This window comes from Paroedura picta, chromosome 1 (genome assembly GCF_049243985.1).
Source record: "Paroedura picta isolate Pp20150507F chromosome 1, Ppicta_v3.0, whole genome shotgun sequence".
NCBI lineage: Eukaryota > Metazoa > Chordata > Lepidosauria > Squamata > Gekkonidae > Paroedura > Paroedura picta.
Genome location: NC_135369.1, coordinates 173101734 through 173126611, shown reverse-complemented (window position 1 = coordinate 173126611; position 24878 = coordinate 173101734). Strand labels below are relative to the sequence as shown.

At 43.8% G+C, this 24878-nt stretch overlaps 1 protein-coding gene across 3 annotated transcripts; it reads right to left on the bottom strand.

The window, feature by feature from the left end:
- Positions 1 to 1434: 1434 nt before the first annotated feature.
- RNASEH2B (ribonuclease H2 subunit B) lies at positions 1435 to 24694 on the bottom strand. Of its 3 annotated transcripts, none has more exons than XM_077311883.1 (11): positions 24297 to 24545; positions 19574 to 19645; positions 19049 to 19156; positions 17124 to 17200; positions 16044 to 16161; positions 15146 to 15210; positions 14588 to 14693; positions 12511 to 12592; positions 11306 to 11348; positions 7731 to 7811; positions 5234 to 5827 (listed from the first exon to the last, which is right to left on the bottom strand). In XM_077311883.1, the coding sequence occupies exons 1-11, from the start codon at positions 24451 to 24453 to the stop codon at positions 5723 to 5725; spliced, it is 1014 nt and encodes a 337-aa protein (XP_077167998.1). In that variant the 5' UTR covers positions 24454 to 24545; the 3' UTR covers positions 5234 to 5722. The 3 variants fall into 3 exon arrangements, with proteins under 3 accessions (XP_077168013.1, XP_077167998.1, XP_077168007.1); XM_077311892.1 differs by having other exon boundaries at positions 24366 to 24534; XM_077311898.1 differs by lacking the exons at positions 5234 to 5827; positions 7731 to 7811 and adding an exon at positions 1435 to 4059 and having other exon boundaries at positions 24297 to 24694.
- Between the last annotated feature and the right edge of the window lie 184 nt (positions 24695 to 24878).

Genomic DNA, 24878 nt, shown 5'->3' with positions numbered 1-24878 from the left:
ACTTGAGAGAAAAAGAAAAAAAGGTTTCCACAATAATAAAAAATTTATTAGACCTATACTGGGATAGGAGCTTGCCTATTTAAGAGCTCATCTTGAAAACATATGTATGCCTATATAAGTTCAATTTATTTAATACAGTTTCAAAGGAGATTAGATTCATGGATGATCAGTGGCAACTAGCCTCAGTGACTGAGTGGAATTTCCACATTCAGAGGCTCTAAGTTTCCAAATTCAAGAGCCAGGAGGAAATATCATGAGAAGGTTTTGGCCTTTCTGCCCTGTTGTTGGTCCTTCAGAGGAACTGGCTGATCATTGTTGTGGGACAGAATGCTGGACGAGATGGACCATTTGTCTGATCCAGCCAGGCTGTTCTTATGCTCTTATTTATATTTATATGCTACTTCTCTAAGACCTGCTTGAGGAGGCTCACAATAATAGTCAAAACACTAAAACCAAAGTAGTACAAAAATCACTAAAACAGATCATTAAAGGATGTAAGGCAGCCTTTTTTAACTTTAACACCGAGAACCCCCTGAAATTTTCTTCAGGCTTTGAAAAACCCCAGAAGTGGCGCAACAGTGCACAATATGGTTGGGAAGCATAGCTATGTACATGCCTACTCGGGATCCCTCCCCTTCCCACCCCCTCTAGGCCCATCATTGGCATTTTGGGAGAGGTGGATGAGTTGACATTACCATATATGGTCAATATCATAAGATAAATATTTAACAAATTTAAAATATTAATTAACTTCCACTCATTCAGGAAACCCTTCCACAGCTATGAAGGAAATTTAGGCTAGATATCAGGAAAAAAATTTTCAGAGTAGTTCAGCAGTGGAATAGGCTGCCTAAGGAGATGGTGACCTCCCCCTCACTGGCAGTCTTCAAGCAAAGGTTGGATACACACTTTTCTTGGATGCTTTAGGATGCTTTGGGCTGATCCTGCATTGAGCAGGGGGTTGGACTAGATGGCCTGTGTGGCACCTTCCATGATTCTATGAAATCCAGGGTTTTATGAAACCCTGGTGTAGAGGAATAAAACACAGCTGCCTTAACATTATTACTATGAAACGTGATTTTTCCTTTAATGAACATGCTGGGGAATAGCTTCAGAGGGAGCCACATTGGTCTGCACTAAAAGAGCTAGTTTTGAGTCCATTAGCACCTTAGAGACCAAGGTTTTAAGGGTGGTAGAACATGTCACCTGATGCACTCCCAAACATAGCACTGGACTTGCTCTCCAACCAGTCCTAGATCAATTAAACAACTTTTCTATCACTGGAGCTACCCACTCCTAGAGAACAACAGAAGCATGCATTTACATGGGTTAATTATGCCAAGCTATACACACACACACACTTTCCATATACAGTTATCCTATTTCATTAAGACTGTCCCTTTTATCTGTAACATTAAAAAACACATTTAAATGTACATTTAAAATGGTATTCTGCAAATGAATTTAATTACACTTGCATAAACATAGGTTGCATAATAAAGACAATAGTTTCATGGATAGCATGCGGAAAACACAGAGCCTGGACCATGACTCTTACTGCCTTAGATTACAATACTATAGAAGTGATATTTTAAAAACATTCTCTTTTCACTGCAGCTGGCTAGGCTTTTAGCCTTTCTACTTGATGAGTACATCATCCACATAGCTAGTGTACAATGCTCCCTCTAGTGCTTTTTTCCATACCAAGGTTGTGACAAAAGCAGACAGGGGTAAGAGATAGGAATAGATTTGCTACTGGGTGATAGCAGAGTTACTGTATACCCCCACTTCAGGATGAAGGAAATTACTTGGCTGCCGAAGAATGAAAGAAGACATGCATGACCAAAACAGCTTACAGCTATCTATCTCTTTTTGTTTACAAAAATGGCTACAGAAGCCAGTCAAAAATTAAAACATAATCAGCACACGGTATGGACCCAGGTGTTTGTTATAGCAAATTACTAATCACATGACTTGACATGCTACTAGTGGGCCTCTGACACTGAAAGCACATTTCAATCTCAACAATAATTTGTATATTATCGGAAGAAAGAATGCCATGCCCCCTCAAAAGCACTGGATGTGAATGCTGGGAAATCTCCATTTTGAGGAGAGAGATGGAGTGTGTGCAGTATGTGAGAAAGAATTGCACATTTATGGTGAAATTCTACAATTATATGGAAGGCTCGTTTTGTTCTGATGTTCAAACTAGAATTGGAATTTGTTTCCTATTCACCAACAGGAACTCTGAATCAGGATTGTGGTTTGGAATCCCATTTTGTGGGCAAAAAAGTAGATCCCAATTTGTTACAGAGCCCAAGTGTGGGCATCATAACTAATTAGGATTAGATCATAAGACTTCCAGAAAACAAGGAATTTTTCAATCTTATATTTATTTTTGGATTTCTATGACCACCCCTCCCGGCATAGCTGGCTTGGGGAAGTTTACAACGTCTTGGATACATGAGAGGAAGTGGGGAGTGGAGTCATGAGAGAGTGAGAGAGAGGGGGGGGGGTAATATTTTCCCACCATAGGTGGTAAGCCATCTTCAAAAACTAAAAAATACCCATCTAGATTTTCATCACCTAGAACAGGGGTCCCCAAGGTGGTGCCATGTTCCCTGCTGACATATTTTATGGTGTTCATGAAGCATTTTTAGAAAGGCTTCTGGTTGGCTGTGTTGTTTTTTAAAAGCGCTGCTTTGGCAGCAGCTACCAGAATGGACTCCAGGGAATGGTAGAGGACAGGAAGGCCTGGAGGATCATTGTCCATGGGGTCGCGATGGGTCGGACACGACTTCACAACTAGCAACAACAACCAGAATCTTTACTGTGCAACTAAAGTAAGCTGCAGCAACCAGTTTGCCATTGTTACGCCCCCTGCAGTAGCCATTGGGTGGCTGCAGCCACCATGTTCTCTTAGAGTTCCAAAGCTGCCCACAGGTTCAAAAAGCTTAGGGACCCATGACCTTGCCTAAATCATACCGAATCCAGTGGCATCTTAAATAATGAAGAATGCATTGTGGCATAAGTTTGCATGAGACTAGAACTTGCCAAATGTATGATGTCACATACTGATAACATTGGTTCTGCATCAAGTTTTATGCCAGATCTGCTATTTTTAATTATTTTACATTATCCATGCTCTTTTCTCCCCAGTGAGATCCCAAAGGGGCATACATTGTTCTCCTCTCCTCCATTTTATCCTCACAAGGACCTGCACGGTAGATTAGACCGAGGTGTATGTGACAGGCCCAGGATCACTGAGCCAACTTCTGCAGCAAAATGAGGATTCAAACCTGGTTCACCCAGATCTTAGTCCAACACTCTAACTCAGCCTTTTTCAACTTTTTGACCGTGGAGGTACCACTGAATTTTTTTTTAAGGCTTTAATATCAGGAAGTGATATCAGCAGGACACATCTCCCCGCCACACCCCCTGGAATTGAAAGGAGCCTGGGTGGCAAAGGTTTAAATGGCATGGGGCCCTCCCCTTCCAGGACCATCACTGGAGGAGGTAGGTCAACCTGTCCCAATATTGCTAGTAATTACATTAAAAAGAAACTTCGTTTCTCTTTGCTTAGGAGCCAGAAATGGCAGGCACAGCATGGAAGGGCTCTCCCCAGCCACCAATTTGAAACCCCCCATTCCACAATACCATAGGGTACGATAGTTGGGAACCCTGCTCTAATGGCTACATCACTCTTGCCCTTGCATGTCACTGGACTTTAGGTTACTCTGCCAGCCACCACTTAACATGGCTCCTCCTCCACAGAATTTATTACTGAGTGATTAAGTTTGAGAAAAGCATGCAGCAGGAGCTAGGCATAGATTATAAGGAGCAAAGCTGACATCTGATGCTTGAAGAGATTCCCCCACCACATAACAGAAAGGAAAACAGCTTCACTCCCTACCCCACCCACTGCTCCTCTGATAGATCTCACCTGGATAACAGATTCCTACAATATATGTTACAATTCTTTAAAATGGCTTTGGGATTGGGAATGTTCCATGTTCTACTTTATCCTCATCATCTCTTCCTCTGGTGACGTACTGACATCTAGTGACAGAAAAAAGGAACACACCTATCAATATCTAATCTGAGAGTTTAAACGTTCTTTAGTCATCATTTAAATATTGCTATTGGCTTTCATTGCTAATAAAGGAGCACACCACCCCAGTCAACATACTCTCAGGGATGTGTAAATATTTAATGTTTATCTTGGTAGCGGTTTTACAAGCTGCAGTCTTCTGTAGTATGTCTTGAGTGCCCCCAGGTGGGCAAAATGTTACCTTTTCCCCAAAATCCCACATGCAAAGGTAATGGCTACATTAGCCAGGGGTCCCCAAAATGGTCCCTATGGGAGCCATGGTGCCCTGCTAATATTTTCCCTGGGGCCGAGTTTTAGAATGCGGATGGGGCCAAGTGGGGATCTCATCTATCAGGGCTTCTGATTGGCCACTCAAGAGCCAATTGGCTATGCAGATTAAAATAATGTTTTGGTGACAATTCCCACCACTTTTATTCTTTTATTCCTCTTTCCCAGCGTATGTTTTATATCACCCCTCTTGACCCCTGCATTTGGGCTTCCTCTGTTTGGCTCATCCTCCCGTGGCGGCTCTTTTGGATTTGTACCCACTACCCTTGTATCAGAATTCCAAAGCTGCCCAGAGGCTCAAAAAAGCTGAGGATCCCTGCCCTAAATGTTAACAACAAAGTTTGGATCTAACGCACCTTTAAGACAACAACGTTTTATTCAAAGTATAAGCTTTCATGTGCAGGCACACTTCTTCAAATTACTATAACATGTAACCCTTAACACTGTATGTACTAAATAATCCAAGGGACAATGCAACGGTTTCAAAATCTTTTATGATTACTATCATTTAGATTTATATATACTGCCCTCCCAAAATCGGCTTTTAGCCCTGTGATACCTGAAATACATAAACTCCCTTAATATTTAAAACTGGTCCCTTTAAAATGCTGCCTCTCCCACGTCTTCCATGGATTACTTCACTAGCAGTTTTAAGCATTTAATCAAGACAACCATATATGGAAAATACATATGATTGCCTGTATAACCTCCCCCTCCCCCCCGGCAATTCTTTACAGAGTACGCTGAAGTTTTGACAGTCAATGAAAATTCCAGTATGTTTTGGAAAATATAAAGGAAGCAAAGCAATGAATCTCTCCCTGCTCCTTTGATAATTAGACACACAAACACAAGAGCCATTGTGGAAACGAATTTATTGTGGCAACAAAACTAATAAAAGCTGCACATTAATTAACAAAGCCTTCTTCTCTAGAAGAGTATATTACCATCATCAGGTCTATCCCCCCCCAAAATGGGGAAACAAATTCTTATAGTATTATAGAATTAAAAGTGCAATCCAGTGCAGTGTTATTCCACTCTAAACCCACGGGCTTCATTAAGCCTCGGCTGGAGTAACTGGGCACAGGACTATATTATTAATCCCATAAAAAAAAGATCAGGTCACTGTGAATACTGCAAGCCTAGGCAGTCTTACTCTAGCCTAAGTCTGCTGATGACATAGGACTGCACTTCATCTTTCAAAGTTGTAAGTTTCCTGTTAGAACTGGACGTTTCTACTCTGGAGGCCTAAATTAACTAAAAGGAAAATCGGGAAACTGGAGGCAAAGGTGCGGGAGGGGGAAGCTGGGGTTTAAGAAAAACAATAATTATATCTTCAAACCCTTGTCATTTTATTGCTTTGCTTTTTGAACCGAAAAAAGAAGAAATCGCTTTCATTCCGCTCTTGTCAACTTTTGCTAGAGCTCTCTGAGAAGCTGACATCTTGTTTGCCTGGAAAACAAAGGAAAAAAATCAAGGTGTATTGCCCACTATACTTCTACTAGCTATTATAATTAAGCCATTCCTACTTATGGAATTTTCTGGCACATAAAACTGGCCCCACCCACTCAGCCCTTAGCCAAATAGGAATACAGCGAAAGCTGTATAAAGATTCCCATTGCACAATTGTTTTTTCTTCTTCTATGATTTGATTCTTCACTTTCCCCATACATCTGTTGCACACATCTCTTAGCACCTGTATCTGAACAAAAACATACCTTATCGTTATAAATTTAATTTTAGCACTTAAAGAGTACATGGGAATCTACAAGCTCATTGGATGATAGCTGCATGGTATCATCCATGTCAAAAATCAATGTCAAAAAGGACTCATTATTTGCTTGCAATTTTTCAGGCTTCCTCAGGAACGAGATTACGCTGGATGGCCTTAATAAAGGGGGTCGGAAACACTTTCCCCGATTTGTGCTGGCATCGTGATCACCTGCATCTATCACGACGTTATTTTGATACACTTGAGAGGGAACGCTATCATTCTCAGTGGCATATAATTCCAGGTGATGGACTGATAAGGATGTTCACATGACCAGTCTCATACATAAATAGGGATTATGGTTGTGTGAAAGAACCCAGCAAAATGAATGGGTTACTTTTATAACAACATTTAATAATAACAACAACTTTATTTTTATAGACAGCTCTCCCCAATTGGCTCATTTCAATGTAAAATGAAAGTTCAGAGGATAATATGTCTTTTAAAAAGTGAATGCTTTGAGTGCATTTTTAATTCTTTTCACTCTTCCACTTTCATTATTATTAGATTTGATTTATTGAATCTTAAAAAAAAAACATATCTAGCCAGTTTGGTGTAGTGGTTAGGAATGTGGACTTCTAATCTGGCGAGACAGATCTGATTCTGCGTTCCCCCACATGCAACCAACTGGGTGACCACAGAACTGAAAAAGCTGTTCTGACCAAGCAGTAATCTCAGGGCTCTCTCAGCTTCACCTCCCTCACAGGGTGCCTGTTGTGGGGAGAGGAAAGGGAAGACGACTGTAAGCTGCTTTAAGACTCTTTTGGGTAGAGAAAAGTGGCATGTAAGAACCAACTCTTCTTCTTCAATTAGAAGAGATTACCTTGTCCTTTTATTTTATTTTTATTAACTGTGCCTTGGCACCAACAAACAAAAAAGTACACACCAAAACAAAAAAAACTCATTATGAACACTTTCCTATAAATGGGAGAAATCAATGTAACAGACACTATTCTGAAAAAGTAGAACAAAAACAGAGTCCAGTAGCACCTTTAAGACCAACAAAATTTATTCAAGGCGTGAGCTTTCGAGTGCATGCACTCTTCCTCAGACTAAATGAACCACCATCATAACTGTGGAGATATAAGGCAAAAGCAAATTATGGCAAATTAGTAAACTGTGTCACAATATCCCAATTGCCAAAACATCCAATCAGTCCTTTTGAGTTCAGCTGTAGTTCACAAAAACATTGGAGAAATAAAACTGTCCTAATAATTAATTAGAACTGGAAATTTCCCAGTTCTCGTGGCCCCATCCATCTCCACACAAGCGTGGAAACATCCCTGCAAGTGACATTACATTACATTCACACTGTCCCAAATAAAATAAATTAAAAAGGAGATTGCCCAATGCACTCGAAAGCTCATGCCTTGAATAAAACTTTGTTCTTAAAGGTGCTACTGGATTGTATTTTTGTTGTGCTACTTCAGACCAACAGGACTACCCACTTGAATGTGAAAAAGTAGAACACCGTTTCTCTTATGTGGAATGTACATATGTTTGCCCCCTTTTAAAGGAGCATCCAATAAGAACACAAAGACAGTTGCTGAAATGTGAGTGAGAAAAACCATACACACCACCTACCTTTCTGCTTTTGAGGTCAATTGTATTAAACTTTGTGTAATCTTCCTCAGCTTCCACGGGCGCATCTGACGTTTTCCTTTTCTGCAATGTTAGAGTGACGGTTTGCTCTACAAGCCACAGCTGTAATATTTTTGCACACGGCTCTCCCCCCAAAAAGGGCCACTCATTTGTGCAATCATGTAGACAGAAAGGGATGAACACGCTCAGCCTAAGATGAAATGGCTCTGGCCTTAACTACTATTCTTGAGTCTAGTCAAGATGTTGAATGCTCAGGTCACTCCTGGCTAAAGCTTAGATTCTCAGGCAAAGGGGGGGAGAATTCGGATAACAACTGTGAAAAACAGAGGGGCTTATCTTTCCCTGCCACACAATTTCTCTGACCTGCTAGCGAAACTCAGTTATACGGATGGGCTACACCAGAGGTGGGCGACCCCGGAATGGATGCCCACGGCAGGATGCCAGACCATTTTGCGTGACTTCCCAAGGCCAGACCTCCACTCAAGCACTGTCGGCACTACAGGGGCCGGTAGTACTGGAGAAAGCGACAGGCCTGCCTTATGTCTGTTACCGACTCCCAGAACTGCAAAACCACCAGCTTAGTCCAAAGTGAGAGAATGGCAGTGCCACTGGAGCTTGGTTTGCTCCAAGCATCTGTATCAGGGATGGCCAAATGGTGGTCCATGAACTACAATTACCATGAACACCTGATAGGCCACGGTTTGACCACCCCTGAGCTATAGTCAAGTACAACCCTTGTCTCCCCACCTGCATTTTGGTAGCTGGTACACAAACATCTTTAGATCTAGATACTGCATGTTTTTTTTTTCCCCAGCACTTGGGCCAAAAAGATTGCCTATGCTTAAGCTGCATGCAAGGTTCCCCAATATAGCAAACAGTGGCTCCTCAGGGATCATTTTCAGGTCATGGAAATGGTTCAGAGGAAAAGCTTACGCCTCCCCTCCCTCCCTGCATGCCATAGTCCTGAACTTAACTGGTTCTCACACACCTGAGAATCTAAGTGCCAACTGGGAACTTGCGGTGTTTGTCTGCTTGATAGGACTTGGGAACAGTGCACTGCACAGTCAGGCCCTTCGTTCAGGCTACACTCCAACCCATGGTCTGGAGCAGGGGTAGTCAAACTGCGGCCCTCCAGATGTCCATGGACTACAATTCCCAGGAGCCCCCTGCCAGCGTTCGCTGGCAGGGGGCTCCTGGGAATTGTAGTCCATGGACATCTGGAGGGCCACAGTTTGACTACCCCTGGTCTGGAGAATCAAAAATTAAACCATGGGCCCTTGGCCCGTATGCAAGGCTTCCTTTTTAGTGCAAACCATAAGTTTTGCACTTCAAGGTGGATTTGGAGACCATGCCTTGGTTGGAAGCATTTAGCATAGTCTGCTGGTTAAATGAAAGCCATATGCAAAACAGGAGGCAGGAGTATGTGAGCCTGGTTCTGATTTCGGATCTCAAACGTTTAAAAAGATGCATGTCCTCAGGAGGAGACATCATGTTCAGCTGGGGAGGGCATGCATCTTTTAAAACTTTAAACAATACTCACGTACACACGTTTAAAGCTTTCCCTGCCATTATTGTTTTTTCCCTAGTGATCCAAGTTCAGTGAAAAGCATCACAAGACTAATCCTGCTAATACATACATACGTATGTATGTGTATAAATTAAATGGACATGCAACAGTGGAACTTGTACACTGATGAAAAGGGGAGAAATGGCAGAAGGTGAAGAGTGGGAGGAAGGATTTCCATGTGGGCCCTGGAGTGGCCTCTGAAAAAGGTGGGAAATGGGTGGCAGGGGGAATCCAAGAGAATCATTTCAAACCCTTGGTTTGAACGCAAAGGAGGAAACCACCACAAAAGCATTCTCAGAAAACCCGGGGAAACGTCAATGGGAATCAAACTGAGCGCTGGAGGGAGGAAATTCAACGCAGAACCAAAAATAAAATCCAATGGGCCTACGTAGTCAAGGCAAGAGGAAATGCAGAATGGAAAAGAAAACATGAGAGATAGTCACAGCAAAAGCAAGGGAGAACACCAGAGCATAAAAAGTCCAAGTAGCGCTTATGTCCATCAAGGCTTCTGATTAGCCACTGGAAAGTTCACTGGCTGTACAGCTGCCAATCTGGCATAGGGTTCTTTACTTTGTGACTGGAGACAAGCTGCAGCAGCCTTTTTGTGGCTGCAACCACCATGGTGTGTCAGAATTCCAATGGTGCCTGCCGGCTGGGGACCCCTGGGATGAAGCGATCCTTTGTTGGTTAAAGGTTTCGACATTCGTTTTCAGCTTTTATTAAAGTATTTGGAATTTGTTCATCTGTGAAAGTCTTATAGCATCTGTCAGTGTGTTTACAGAAGAAACAGGAGTGTCTCTGCTAGAACAGGTATTTGGCAAGGATGACAGATTTCCAGATGTTAATCCCCTAAGAGAGAATTGTGTACTTTATTTAGTCAATTTATTTTAAGTGTGCCTTATCCCAAACACCATACGCAGGTAACAACTTGTCACCGTTATAAACATCTACTCGAAGAAAAGAGTTCACACTTGTAAGACTTGTACCAAAAAGTTGCTAGAAGCAAAAAGGATAATTAATTCAGCCACTGAATATGCAGCAAATCACTGCCAAAGCATGGAGGATGTGAAGGGTACACTCCACACTTTGGCATGGAGAGATTCCCATCTTGCCATGTCCTGCCTCTGAAGATGCCGGCTATAATTACTGATAAAGTGTTAGGGACTAAAACTACCAGACCGTGACTATCCAAGCCAGAAAACCCACAACAACCAGGATAGAAAAAATGTATTTCAGGACAGTTCTGCCTTTCCTTTTCTTCTGTGAATTTTATTATTATTATTATTATCTTTCGATTTATTGCCCACCACTCCCTTACGGCTCGTGGCGGGTTACAACATTTTAAAACCCCCAATAAAATCCATTAAAAACCCTCAGCAACAATTACAATATAACATTATCGGTTAGCAAGCTAACCTGGCAAGATAGGCTAATCAACCTCCCCCTCCTACTACAAGCAGGTGGAGAGGGGGTACTGATGGTACTAATCTCCAATCTCAATCCCAGGTCCCGGGTCCCTGGGGGGGGCATAGATGTTAGCCTCGTCCTCAACCGTAAACCTGGCGGAAGAGCTCCGTCTTGCAGGCCCTGCGGAATGATGGAAGATCTCGCAGGGCCCTTAGCTCTCCTGGGAGCTCATTCCACCAGGTAGGGGCCAGGACCGAAAAGGCCCCTACCCCTGGTCGAGGCCAGGCGTGCTTCCCTGGGGCCGGGAACGATCAGCAGATTTTCTCCCGCAGAACGTAAGACTTTGCAGGGGGCATAGGGCGATAGGCGGTCCCTCAGGTATGTGGGTCCCAACTCGCGTAAAGCCTTGAAGGTTAAAACCAAAACCTTGAACCGGATCCGGGCAGCAATTGGCAACCAGTGACCCGGGCAGCAATTGGCAACCAATTTTAGAGAACTCTGTGTACATGTACATGTTGACCCTTCTCCTGTGCCCTGACTGTGTACAGCTAGTCGATGGCATATGACCCAGGCAGCTCCTTACCTTTGGCAGGGGCTCCTTTGGAGGAACGGCAACTTCTGGCAGTCTACAAGGCAAAGACAATGGACTCTGGTCAATTGTTGCCATTACATTTTTATACCGACAGGGGAGTTTGATCCCAGGGACTAGTTCTGCACAGGGCATCTGGCAGAAAAGCAGAAGGGGCCTTGCTATTTGGCGGGCAGAGAAGGTTCAAAATTATTCGGAGAGACTGGGTCTTCTCTGTGTAATGAAATAGACAGAGCTTGGTTCTCAAAGTATATTTAAAAATCCTATATAGTTAAGAGGCAGGGATTTATTTATTTTTCATATGGCAGAGCTACACACAGGCAACATACAACAATGCAAAATATGTAGCTGAGTAGCTACAACTGTTATGCAGACAGATTGGACAATCCCCCTATACACTAATAAATGTCAGTCTCAACTTTTTTACCATTGAGAAACCCCTAAAACGTTCTTCAGGCTTTGAGAAACCCCAGAAGTGGCAAAATCGTGCAAAATAGGGTTGGGAAGCAGAGCTGGCTACAGGCCCACCTGGGGCCCCTCCCTTTCTCACCCCCTCCAAGCCCATCACTGGCCACTCTGAGGGTGTGGGGGGGTAGGTGGGTCAACATGACCATATATGGTCATAGCACCTGATAAATATTTAACAAATTTAATATATATATTAAAATTAATTAACTTCCACCCATTTGGGAAACCCTTCCAGGACTGTCAAGAAACCCCAGGGTTTCATGAAACCCTGATCTAACTTTTCAATCCACACAATTGCAGCTGGGGAGAGTACAAAGAGTTCCATCACATTTCCCTGAAAAGCACAATGTGCACCTTCCTGTGACAGATGGAAAATAGTTTTGCTGGCTGGGACCTGGTATTTTGCCCCATTTAAAGAACAGGTCTGCAAAACTGACAAAGCCTGTGCGAATCCTATTGGCCATCTCCCACTCTATACACAGCAAGTCAAACATGACGAGGAAGATCTGACTGGGGCCCCTTCTTCCCATTCCCCTTTTTAGATGTTTTATTGGGGGATGGGAGATTGAGGGTTACCGGCATGCTGTTGGGTTTGTTGTTGTATGTTTTGTTTTCGTATCCTTGAATTTGGGTGGGACTGATTTCATCCAAGGGGAGGGAAAATGTCACAGCAACCATCTCAGGAAAATCCTCCCACCCATTACAAACCCATATTATATTTTTTCACTCACCGTAAATACTTAGCTAGTGTAGCACTCAGCTCCTCGGTAATATATTCCGATATTAAACCATGAGCATAGCGAATATAGTCCTCTGAACGACAGAAAAATGAAATAAGATGGTATTTTAATCTCGTATCTCTCACTTCACGCAATAAGTCTCCAACGTATTTATTCTCAGTCAGTGTCTGCCTCCTTTTAGTCAGAGGCTTCTCCACTCAGTTATTCAGAACAGTTAGGTCTTTTTTATAAGGACTAATTTTATTCTCCACTTCCCCCAACATGTTTTAAGATCTTAATGTTTTATTATGTCTAATAATTTTTATATCTATGATGGAGGGAGGGAGGGAGGGAGGGAGGGAGGGAGGGAGGGAGGGAGGGAGGGAGGAAGGAAGGAAGGAAGGAAGGAAGGAAGGAAGGAAAGAAGGAAGGAAGGAAGGAAGGAAGGAAGGAACTTTTCAACAGGTTGGATCTTATAAAACCAGAGTAATAAACAGGGTGGGGGAGCAGATGTCTCTTGCCATCTGTTCACGACAGCATTCTGTGCTTTTTGTTCTCGCAGGCTTCCACTGAGTTTGTACTTCATGTATTGCCATACATTTTTATAGCAAAGACAAAAATGTATATAATGTAGAATCAAACAGCCCAGCAGGAACTGTGTAGGGCAAAATTACTTCAAATAAGACATAAAGATAAAACTTTTTCCAAACAACATTGTTGTCAAATACTTTCAGAATAGTAACCTACAATGGCGAACAAGACAACAATGAAAGTTAAAAGGAATTATGACTGGAAAAGCCACTGGGTTAGAGCTTGTTTTTTGGCTAAAGAATCATTTGCTGGAACCAAAACAGGTCAGAGCTCACACTGGCTGCAAAGGCTCAAAATTGGCTCCATGATAATAACAAGGCGACCAAATTGAAGCTGCTGTTAACATGCAAGAAAGCAGTCACATGAATAGCAGCCTACATTGGATCGCTTAGTAGGCAGGGAAGGAAAGCTTCAGAGGAAGGAAAGGGGTGGTGCCCATGGTGCCTTCGCATTTACTCTCCCCAGTAAATGCAAGAAAAAATTTTTAAACACTATATTACATTTAAAAGGGATTCTGTTAATGAGAGCTCTTACCTTAAGTGCTGATGAGTTATGCATCATCTCCCTGCCATTTTATGGATGGCCCCGCCCTCCTGTGGCAGCCATTTTGGAACTGGGTCTGCCTAGTACAGCAGCTATTTTGGGGTTGTGCCCACCATGCTGTGACAGAATTTCAAAGGCACCCACAAGCTTGAAAAGGTTGGAGAGCCCTGGGGTAGAGCATTGGGCTAGGACCTTAAGGGATGCAGGTTTGACTTCCCACTCTGCTGGGCGATCTCAGAGAAGTCACTCTCTTTTAGGCTAGCCTACCACACAGGGGTGTTGTATGGATAAAGCAGAGAAGAGAAAGATTATAAAAGCAGCTGTATTTATTTATTCACTTTATTATATCCTGCCTTTCTCCTCCATGGGGACCCAGAGCAGCTTACCTCATTCTCCTCACCTCCATTTTATCCTCACAACAACAATCCTGGGAGGTAGGTTAGGCTGGGAGCATCTGACTGGCCCAAGGTTACCCAACAAGCTTCTGCAGCAGAGTGGGGATTCAGATTTGGGTTTTTCAGGTCCTAATCTCACACTTTCATGATCACTCCACCATTGGGGAGAAAAGCATTGTAAAGGTAAAGGTATCCCCTGTGCAAGCACCAAGTCATGTCTGACCCTTGGGGTGACGCCCTCTAGTGTTTTCATGGAGGACTCAATACAGGGTGGTTTGCCAGTGCCTTCCCCAGTCATTACCGTTTACCCCCCAGCAAGCTGGGTACTCATTTGACCGACCTCGGAAGGATAGAAGGCTGAGTCAACCTTGAGCCAGCTGCTGGGATTGAACTCCCAGCCTCATGGGCAGAGCTTTCAGACTGCATGCCTGCTGCCTTACCACTCTGTGCCACAAGAGGCTCATAAAGGCATTGTAAATCAATACAATTCTGGAGATGTCACACTAAGAAAAATTGTGGCTACGTATTTATGCTAGACAAGCCAACTGTAATCCTCTTACCTTCTGTGGCACCAGCAAGCTTCTTACTACTGATAAAAGTAGCAGACTGCACTTTTCCTCCTACGCACACATCATGGTCTTTTAATACTTGCACTGTCTGGATAACCTGTCAAGAGGCCAAAATATTGCCATGATAAAATATACATGTAAAGGCACCATCAGTTTTACTGCAAATCAAAACAACCTCTGTCCAGGAGTTAATGACTAACATTTACCTGGTCCCCACTGAGACATGAGTTGCTGACTCCTACAGCCATGCCTTTAAAATGAAGAAGAGCCACACGACAACAAAGAAATCCCCAAATGAACCTGAAAAATCTTCACGGTTTTGAAGGTGACTTGCAAGGAAGTTCCTGGCATGCTGTGCTCATGGCGTTATCACTATCACAGCATTGAATTTAGCAAGTTACTATTAAATCCGTAGTTAAGTCACAGTATTGATGCAAATACTAACAAAAGAAAAGCTGCCTTGGTGGCCCTGGCCGAGAACAAAGGCAGGGTAGAAATGTATATAAGCAAAAAGCTTTCACGATTAAGAACAAACACACAGAAAAGTACCTTCTTTCTTAGCCACTTCAATATTTTCTCTTCACTGTACTTATAAAATTTCCTTCTCCCTGTTTCTAGGATCACAGGCAAAAGAAAAGGGTATTTGGTTAGCACTTCCATGACATTCAAGGAAAACAAATCTAGAGGAGGGGATTTATTTCAGTACTAGGGGCCAAGCCTGTTGCATTCAGGAATACAACGGGCACTAGATTGGGGGGGGGGGGTGGAAGAACTCTGCGGACGGTCTCCCCCTCCCATCAGGACCTGGAAAGGCTGCAGACAGGTGTTAAGGAACTCACTGGCAGCGGCAGCTTCCACACAGCATAGATCTGCAGCCTCCAAGCCTCAGAGAGAAGTGGAAGGAGGAGGGGGTGGTCAGGGATGGGGGACGGAAGGCGATTGGCTGGCCGCTGGACAGACAGGCAAGCTGGCTGGGGGAGGAGTGATTCCTTGGTGGAATGATTGGGTGTTAAGCGCTGAGTTGCACTTAAGCCATGAGACATGCTCCTCCTCCAAGGCCTTACCAGCAATATTAAATGGAACAGATATATTTAAAGGTAACAAGGTGACTGGAGGAATTATTCTGTGCATGGCTCAACGATTCAGGATTTCAAGTTATATTCCTGGCATTTATAAGTGCAGAAAAGATCTTAGCTGTCATTTCACACATTTTTTTTAAAAGCTTCCTATTTGAAAGACAGCCTCCTAAATGACAGGAAGAGATGAAAAATCAAATGATCCTTCTATGTTTTATGGAAGCAATGTCCAAAACATAAGGACTGATTCTCATAAATTACCAAACTTATTCATACCAGAATCTACCCAGACCCAAAACAAGTCTAAAGGTCATGTCTGCCTGTTTGGATTATACACAGACTTGCTAAATTCCCCTTCTCAAATTTTGTACCTTTTTCTTCTGCGATGTGATGAATATACTTTGAGATATCTGTGCACTGTAACAACATTGTGCAGGCCGAGAACTCTGTATCTACCAGAATTTGATCCAGGGGCTGGAACTTCCCTTGCTGCAAAAACAAAACATGGTGAAAAGATCACTGCAGTTTGATAGAACATTAACAGAAGCATTTTTGAGCCTCAGATAATTTAATACTAAGGTGTGAGAAAGATGGATAATTTATTCATGCCAAATGATGTTAACGAATTAAAGAGGAACAAACAGTCGTTTCAGACTCGTTAAATGCAAAAAGATAACGTTTTGCAGAAAGAGCTCCATTTACAGGCCTTGCGGAACGCTGGAATGTCCCACAGGGCCCACAGCTCACCTGGGAGCTCATTCCACCAGGTCGGGGCCAGGACTGAAAAAGCCCTGGCCCTGGTTGAGGCCAGACATGCTTGTTTGGGGCTGGGAGCGATCAATAAATTCTCACCTGCAGAGCATAAGGCCCTGCAGGGGGCATAGGGCAATAGGTGGTCCCTCAGGTATGTGGGTCCCAACCCGTGTAAGGCTTAAAGGCTAAAACCAAAACCTTGAACTGGATCTGGACAGCAACTGGCAACTGGCAGCTGCCTCAGCACAGGCTGGATGTGGGCCCTCCATGGTGTTCCTGTGAGGACCCTAGCAGCTGCATTTTGTACCAGCTGGACTCTCTGGATCAAGGACAAGGGCAGGCCCGTGTAGAGCAAGTTACAGAAATCTATTCTAGAGGTGACCATTGCACCGTGGCCAGGTGTTTAGGGGACAGGTAGGGCACTAGTTTCCAAACTTGGTCGAAGATGGTAAAATACCTGGCTGGCTACCTTCTCGACCTGAGCCTCCATAGTTAGGGAGGCGTCAAGGGTCCCACCCAAGTTCCTGGCCTGGGACGCTGTTTGTGGCAGCCATTTTGGACCTGCACTTATCGTGAATTCTGAAAGTGCCTGCAGGCTCAAACAGGTCAGGATCCTCTGCCCTAGTTGCTAATTATTTTAGTTACAGGAGGGGAAGGACGTTACTTATTGCCTTCTTTAAACCCGTCCGGTTACCTACCTCTTCCTCCGCCTTGGCAAGATAAAACAAGACAAAAAATAAGGGATCCACCGGTGTTGCGAAGAACAGGCGCCCATCTGAAGGCAGAAGAACAGTTGTCACAACCAGAATGGCAGTTTTGCAAGTAACTTAGAGATTAAGACGGCTTTAGTGAAAATGGACCTTCCGTCCGTGTTTCTGCTCTTCCAAAAGATTTGAATAAAACAAAAACGCTTCTTGCAAGTTAAGAAAGATCCATTAAACTTACAGAGGCTAATTAAAGAGGTTCTCCCCCCCCACATATTTTCAAGCGATAAAAAATTAATTCAAAATGAAATAGCAACATACTCTTTTGTATGATGTATTTGGTTGTGTTACTATTTCCCAAGTGTTTCCTCATCTTGCACTCTAGATACATGGATGGATCTTGTACCAATAAAGAAAAATGCCAGGCAACTTTGACAGTAGAAAACAATTCAATAGCGACATTTGAAAAAAAAAAACACAGATTTTGGATGAACTGCATCAGTTGGGAAGATTATACAAATATCTATTGAAACTTGAAACAACCTGAGCAAGTGAAAACGTCCATGGTAAAATGGATGCAGAATTTTGTCAAGAACATTTCATTTGAAGTTTGAGAACAGCTCTGGTCTAGAAACATAAAGCTTACTAAATGTAAGCTTTTATGCAAAAACTGTTATGTTTTATAGATAGATGGTGTTTAACCCCCATGGATATTAGCAGAATGTCTAGCCAATTTAAAGCTTTATGTTGGAGATGTAAAATTGGTTCATTTTTTCATGTGTGGTGGCCTTGCAGTTGTATCGAACAGTATTGGGTAAAAAATACATAATACACTGTAGAATGCTTTTCAAAACAAGTTTCCCCTCAGTAGTCCTCCTTCCCTGTCCATACAAGATCATTCTTTTTTCACGCAACTGCTGCTGCCAGACTACAGATCACTTCAAGATGGAAACAGCAAGAACCCCCCGGTCTGGACTCATGGGCAGAGAAGAACAGAGCACTAGCTGCGATGGCCAAGCTTACTAACTTGGTCAATAGAAGACCACAAGAAGAATTTCAAGAATGCTGGGACACCTTCTCAGAAGAAGTATATAAATTATTCTGAGATGCAAACCTTTCCTTTCTTTTCTGTAACGTCTATCATTTTCCCCCCATCAGCCTTTATTAGCATACAATAAGTACTATGTAACATAAATAAAATGAAAAATGTTTTATAAAAAAGTAAAAAAAGATTTTGCAAGTCTGTGCTGTGAATCACCTGTACAGAAAGTCTCATTACCACGGTGATGTCCAGCCAAGCTGTCATTCCCCAAGCAGTGCCCTGTGCGATAAACAACTGGGGAATTTTTCATCCTCACCCTTTCCTCATAATTCGGGCTACAAAGAAAGCGGGACTGCAACTGAGCTCAGCAAATCAGTTTCCCCCCAGCCATCCTCTCTCTCTGCTGCTCAAATTGGTATTACTGAGGCACCATGAAGGAAACCATGGCTGAGAAGATTTGACAGTTGCATTTGAAAGGCAAGCAGTGTCTTTAAGAAGTAACAGGGCACTAAGCATGGATTCTGTAACTGCCTGCTGCGCATGTACACACATACAAACGTCACCCCTAAATACTTCATTGTGCCCCAAACACATAAAATAAAAATGGGTAGTATCCATCCAACTTTTCTCCTCAGTAACACCCAATCCTTCTATTTCCTATTGCACACAGCTTTCGTGCACATAAGTTCTATTATCTTTTTGGGATGGTCTACCCCATTCCTTTCTCAGCAGCACTAAGGCACGAAACAGCTTCCTTCATCCCATCCCTATTCCACACTAGAGTCTGGAAATCTGTTATCTGAAAAGCTACACAGCAGTAGTGCCTGAATATCAATTCACAGGAGGAAAGGGTGACAGGCCTTTCCGTTCCACTCACCCTGCTGAACCGCCTGACCGATGAACCATGAACGGTATTCTTCATGGAAAGCTTTTACTTCAAAGAGCTGGCGAGCATCACTGCTGAACAAGTACAAGGCTGCTTGTCCTAGTTTTTAAAAAATAAAATAAAAACAGATTTGCTTTCATTGGTGTCATCCCATCCAAAGAACCAAATAAACTTTCAGAAGAATGTGTGTGTGTGTGTCTGTGTGAGTGTGTATCTGATTCTGGAGCAGGCTTCTACAAGTACAAAACAGGGGCATGCTGGAGCGGGGGTCCCCAACATCATGCTACCGGGCACCAGGTACCCACCAAGCATTGTTAAGAAGTGGGTAAGAGAGGGCTTTAAGCCCAGCAAGGCTTCTTAATCGCTACTGGAGATTTGCTTGGCCACAAAGAACTTTAAAATGTTTGCTTTGTGAGCAGCAGCCACCGTAGCACACAAATCTCCACTGTGAGAAAAAGGTGAGGTATAAATGAAGTAAAGGAATAAAAGCATTAAATTGTATAATGTCAAATTTACCTGTACTGGGGTTCCGTAGCTGGGTAAATAACGGCCTGTTACCAGCCTTCTTTGGTGGGTTAATTGCAGACTCTGAAAACAATCAAATGGTAATGAGGAAGGCATATCAGTTAGCACCTTAAAATATCCAACAGTGAAACGCTAAGCAGATCTGCTCAAAATCCTGCTCAAGTCTATTCAGGGAGGCTTACTCCCACCAAGTATTCCTAGGGCCATTCCGCACAACTTTAATGTAGCAGAAGGCTTTCATATTGTAAACGCTACTAATTTGCAGTTCCGCAAAACATCACACACAATCTGCAACACTCCTGCAACAGTTCCGCGAAAAGTGATTTGTTGTAGCGCTTCTAGGGAAATCGGGAAAAGTGGATTCACCCTCCAAAAAGCACTACACTCTTGCGAACAATCTGCAACACTAGCGAAAAAGACCTGTGCGTTCCCATTGTTGCGGTTCCAACAAAGTCCCTCCCCCTGGGTCTCTCCTCCAAACTTCTGGCAAAGCGATCGCCATTTTTTTTTTCTCAGAACGAGCGGAAAGCAACGAACCAGCGAGGCTTCATTCACCCAGCGAGGCTTCTCCGGCTACAGTCCCTCCACAGAAGTGCTTTAAAGCTCCCCTAAGTCCCCAAGCACAACACAGCCCCGTTTGCAAGTTCCCTTTATTTTCGGCCAAAAATCGCGCCCGTGCAGGGAGAGAGATTTTTTTCCACTCGGGGGAGCGTGGTAACGATGACTCGCCAGCTCACATGCCAGTTAGATGGGTCAGGAAGAATCAAGGCATATTTGTTGCAACGTGTTTTTTTTTTTTTTAACCTGTGCTTAAAGGGAAAGGGGCTTTTCCGGAGCATGATAACAACCGCCCATTGGCTGTTCGTTTGATTGACGGCCAGGGGCGGGACCAAGCACAGAATAAATCGCTTCCTTTCTAGAGATTCCTGCAAGACCGGAAACCTGTGGGAAACGAATGAAACGCTACTGGATTCCACTACAAATGCAGGTATGCGTAACGCCGAGATTGCACTTCTTAAAATAGCGTTTCTGTTTTGTGGAACCAATTGGCAACATCGGTCCTTGTGCGGAAACACCCCTAGAAATGCCCCACCAGATAAGATCGTGCTCTAGATCTCCCATGCTTGAGTGGAAAGGAAGGGGTATAGGGCAAGGTCTCAGTTAACTGCTGACAGCAACTGATTATATATTTGCTCATTATTCTCTTAATGTGGACATCTGTATTGTACACAAAATGTTTCTTATGCAATTCAATCTCAAGTGAACACAAACAAATACAAATTGCTGTTTTTTTGTTTTTTTTTTACTTTTTCTCTCTGGAATTTGTTAACCATTTTCATTATGTTGCTTGTAAATTTACTCTTACACTTTGCCTGTAAATATGAACTGATTACTTCCATTCCATGACATTGTATCTGAGGAAGTGTGCGTGCACATTAAAGCTAATACCTTGAATAAAACTTGGTCTGAAAGGTGCTCCTGAACTCTCAATTTGTTCTTAGAATTGCCCTGTGACTCTCGATCTGGCTTATAGCAAGAATCAGCCCACAGCCATAGGGTTCCCAGCTCTGGGTTGGGAAACCCCTAGAGATTTGGGGGTTGAATCCTAGAGAGGGCAAGATTTGGGGAGGAGAAGGACCTCAACAGGGTATAATGCCATGGAGTCAACTTTCCCCCAAAAAAGATATTTTCTGTCATTCTAGCAGATCTCCAGCCAACACCTGGAGCCTAGCTAAATAATGTAGACATATAGTGTATTTTCAACAAGAATATTATAATTAACCATGCAATTGCAACATAGACAAGTATGAACCGTCAGCATGGCTCTCTCAAGCCAATAAGGCCAATGTAGCACTTTAATCTCCCAGTTCCCTCTTCCAATGCTGTAAAAGGGGGCATTCTGTACCCTGTTTTATTTTATTTGTTTTATTAAATGTATATACTGCCCTCCCTTGTGGCTTAGGGCGGTTTACAGTAAACTTCATGGTGTGATACAGAGAACATACAGTAACTGAGAACATAAATATTTCTAACAGTGGAAACTCATAATACTGAAGTGCTGAACGTTGAATGATAACATTTATAACTCATGATTTTGTATTTCAGTGTTATGGTTTGCCATATCTGTCTGCAAGGTGTAGTTGGTGATGGGGGGGGGGGGTCTCTAGGTTCTGGTCGATGTCATTGTTTCATTGGCGTTGATCGAAGGCCTGGTGGAAGAGCTCCATTTTGCAGGCCCTGTGGAGCTGTTTTAGTTCCAACAGGGCCCTGATTTTATTTTGTGTTAAATAAGGGCTTTTGAATGGCCAGCAACAGGCGATCAGCAGGGACTACAAGAGTGTGTGTGTGTGGGGAGGGGGGGGGCGCTGAGTGTGTGGTGGGGCAGTATGCTCACAAGAGGGTTGTATAACCACATCTTTAAACAGCCCGTGGCGCCACGGACTAAATAATTCGTTAAGCCCCCTAGAGGTGGGCTTTGTCCGTGATGAGGAAGGGTCCGGGTTGGACCCTTCCTCACGACAGACAATCGGAGGGACCAATCGGCAGGCGCTTTGCGCCTGCCGATTGGTCCCTCCGATTCCCAGCCTGAGCAACTGCGAGCCGCGCGCAGCGCGGCTTGCAGTTGCTCCCGGACTGACACTGCGAGAGGCGCAAAGCGCCTCTCACAGCGTCAGACCGCCGCCCGAGGGAACCCCTAGCAGTCGCGCGAAGCGCGGCTGCTGGGGGTTCCCTCCCTGCTGGACTCACGCGCCTTCTCCCCTTTCAAAACCCCTTTTTATAAAGGGGCTTTGAAACTAGTGTGAAATAAGACAGAAGCTCATGAGTATGTTAGCAAGCCTATGACAGGAAGGACAGTGTTGCACTGTAAAATGTTAAACAGGTATGAGCAGCAAAATGGGGGGGGGGAGGGAGTTAGAAGATCCTTTGGAGGGTGAATGGTTCCATAGTCTGTATCAAAAGGCCCGGAAAAATAATTTCCAACATTCAGATAAATTCACTGAGTGTTGGATGCCGTTTATAACGTTTGGGCATTTTCTTAGTCATAACACATCTTTGCCTCTTCCTCTAGTCAGGAAAGTAAAATGTGTGTGCGTGTTGTTTTGCAAAATGTAACAAAAAAGAATGGAGCATGGGTACAACACAGAAGAGTGCCAAACGTATAATAATATCCCTACCTCACCTCTCCCTATTCACATCCCTGTTTGTTTATTCAGTGTTCAGCTACCACAAGCCTCAGTTCAGTTTTTACATTTTATTTCCTCGTGGCTTATATTTGAAGCACAAGTTCTATATAAATTTTCACAACAAACAGCACACAGACTCTGACCTACAAAGAGCTGCCTGGGATATACTGGCTGCTTTACTAGAAAAACAAAGCATTCAAGTGACTTTGTTTCGTTTCTTCTTAATTTATCAAATGCTTTCAGTTTCTACAGAACTGGTAATGTCTTCACAGCGACACCATCTGGGCCGCTTCAGATATTACATTTCTGAACTCCCTTCTCAGTTCTTAAAATTTAAGATCTCAGGTGCAGACTTACTGTACACCTTCATAAAAACCTACAAAAGTCCGGAGAGAAGGCCAACAACTATGCCATGCTACTGCTTTTCAAATAACAAAGGTCTTTTCCAGATGCAACAGCCATTATGAACTTTTGCCTCAGAAATGTAGAAATCAGCCATTTCCTTCAAGTTAGCCTGCTCATGCCAGCAGAAGCTGCAGGGCTTTCACACCTGAATATATGAGGTTTGTCTTTGACAGTAGTTTTTCATATATTAAGAGCGCTCCTGCACCAATATGCTTTTTGCCTGTATTTGTTGGCATTATTTTATAGCACCTGGCATTATAATATCAATGCACTAAGATGTGCATTTTGTGCACATCTTGTATGCTCTTTAACTACCCTGTTCCCTCACTAGTATGGAGGATGGGTCTATCAGCAGCTACGAAAGGGAACCTCCACATTCAGAGGCAGAAAACCTCTGAACCCCAGAGCCAGAAGATAACATCAGGGGAAGGTCTCAGGCGCTACACCCTATTGCTGGATTCCAAGAGGAATTAGTTGGCCACTGGACTAGATAGACCACAGGTCTGATCCAGCAGGGCTCTTCTTATGATACTACATTTCCATCGTGGTGAAGTGGTTAAGAGCAGCGGCTTCTAATCTGGTGAGCTGGGTTTGATTCCCTGCTTCTCCAGATGCAGCCAACTGGGTGATCTTGGGCTCGTCACAGCCCTGATAGTGCCGCTTTTCTCTACCCGAAGGAATCTCAAAACGGCTGAGAGAGCCCTGATATTACTGAAGAAGAAGAGTTGGTTCTTATATGCCGCTTTTCTCTACCCGGAAGAGTCTCAAAGCGGCTTACAGTCGCCTTCCCTTTCCTCTCCCCACAACAGACACCCTGTGAAGGAGGGAAGGCTGAGAGAGCCCTGATATTTAAGATTCACCGTCACCTCTTCGACCTTTTCTGAACGCTTTTATTTACTAACGTATTTTATTTATATTTTTCCTCCCCCCTCCCCTTCTTATCTTTCCTCAGTTTACTAGGGCTTGCGAAGAAAGTCAACTTCTGAACAGGCGGGCTTTCTAGCGTAGCTTTTTAAAAATAATACGAAGAAAACAGACACCGCACAACAATGCAGAGATGAAGAAAGAAGAGGAATCCTTGTTAGAAGGAAAGAACAATTGCCAAACGTTCGACCTGCACCCACCCAGGAGAGAAGTCCACCTATGGAGAACTGCGGAGGAAAGTGTGGGGAAATGCAGGTTTTTCTTTTTACCTGGAGCGACCATCACCCACTGGCCGCCACCATCGCCGCCGCTCTTGCCCACCACGGGGCGCGGGGCCCGCTGCTTCTTGTTCTGCATGCCGCTGTGGCCGCCGCGACCGCCTCTTCCAGCAGCAAAGCGGCAAAGTCCCGCGCAACTCCGCCACAAAGGGCGGGCCCTACGAGAGGAGGAAGCGTAACCCGCGGGCCAAGCACCCGCTAGAGCCCCGCCCCCGCCGGTGGGCTGTGTTGTTATTATGATTATTTTGCAGTCGACCTTTGAAATCGGAAGGGGGCTAATGGCAAGCTTCAAAAACGGGGACAATATGAGATAGGCGATTGGAACCGAAACAACACGGGGCGGTGGGCTGCAAAGTTTTTTAGGGTGGGGGGGGGGAAGCTGCAACGCAACAAAACGTGGGCATGCTCAGTCTTTCCCGCTGAAGCCATTGCTTGCAGGGATTGGCTGTCCAAAAGAAAAAAAAAAGAAAAAAAGCTTGAGTCCAGGGGCACCTTTAAGACCCG

Coding starts and splice junctions, on each gene's coding strand:
- RNASEH2B (XM_077311883.1), bottom strand. CDS start 24,453: ATGCAGAACAAGAAGCAGCGGGCCCCGCGCCCCGTGGTGGGCAAGAGC. Junction 19,646..24,296: donor TAGGTGGACTTCTCTCCTGG/GTGGGTGCAGGT, acceptor GATTGTTTTCAG/AGTCTGCAATTAACCCACCA. Junction 11,349..12,510: donor ACACTAGCTAAGTATTTACG/GTGAGTGAAAAA, acceptor TTTGCCTTGTAG/ACTGCCAGAAGTTGCCGTTC.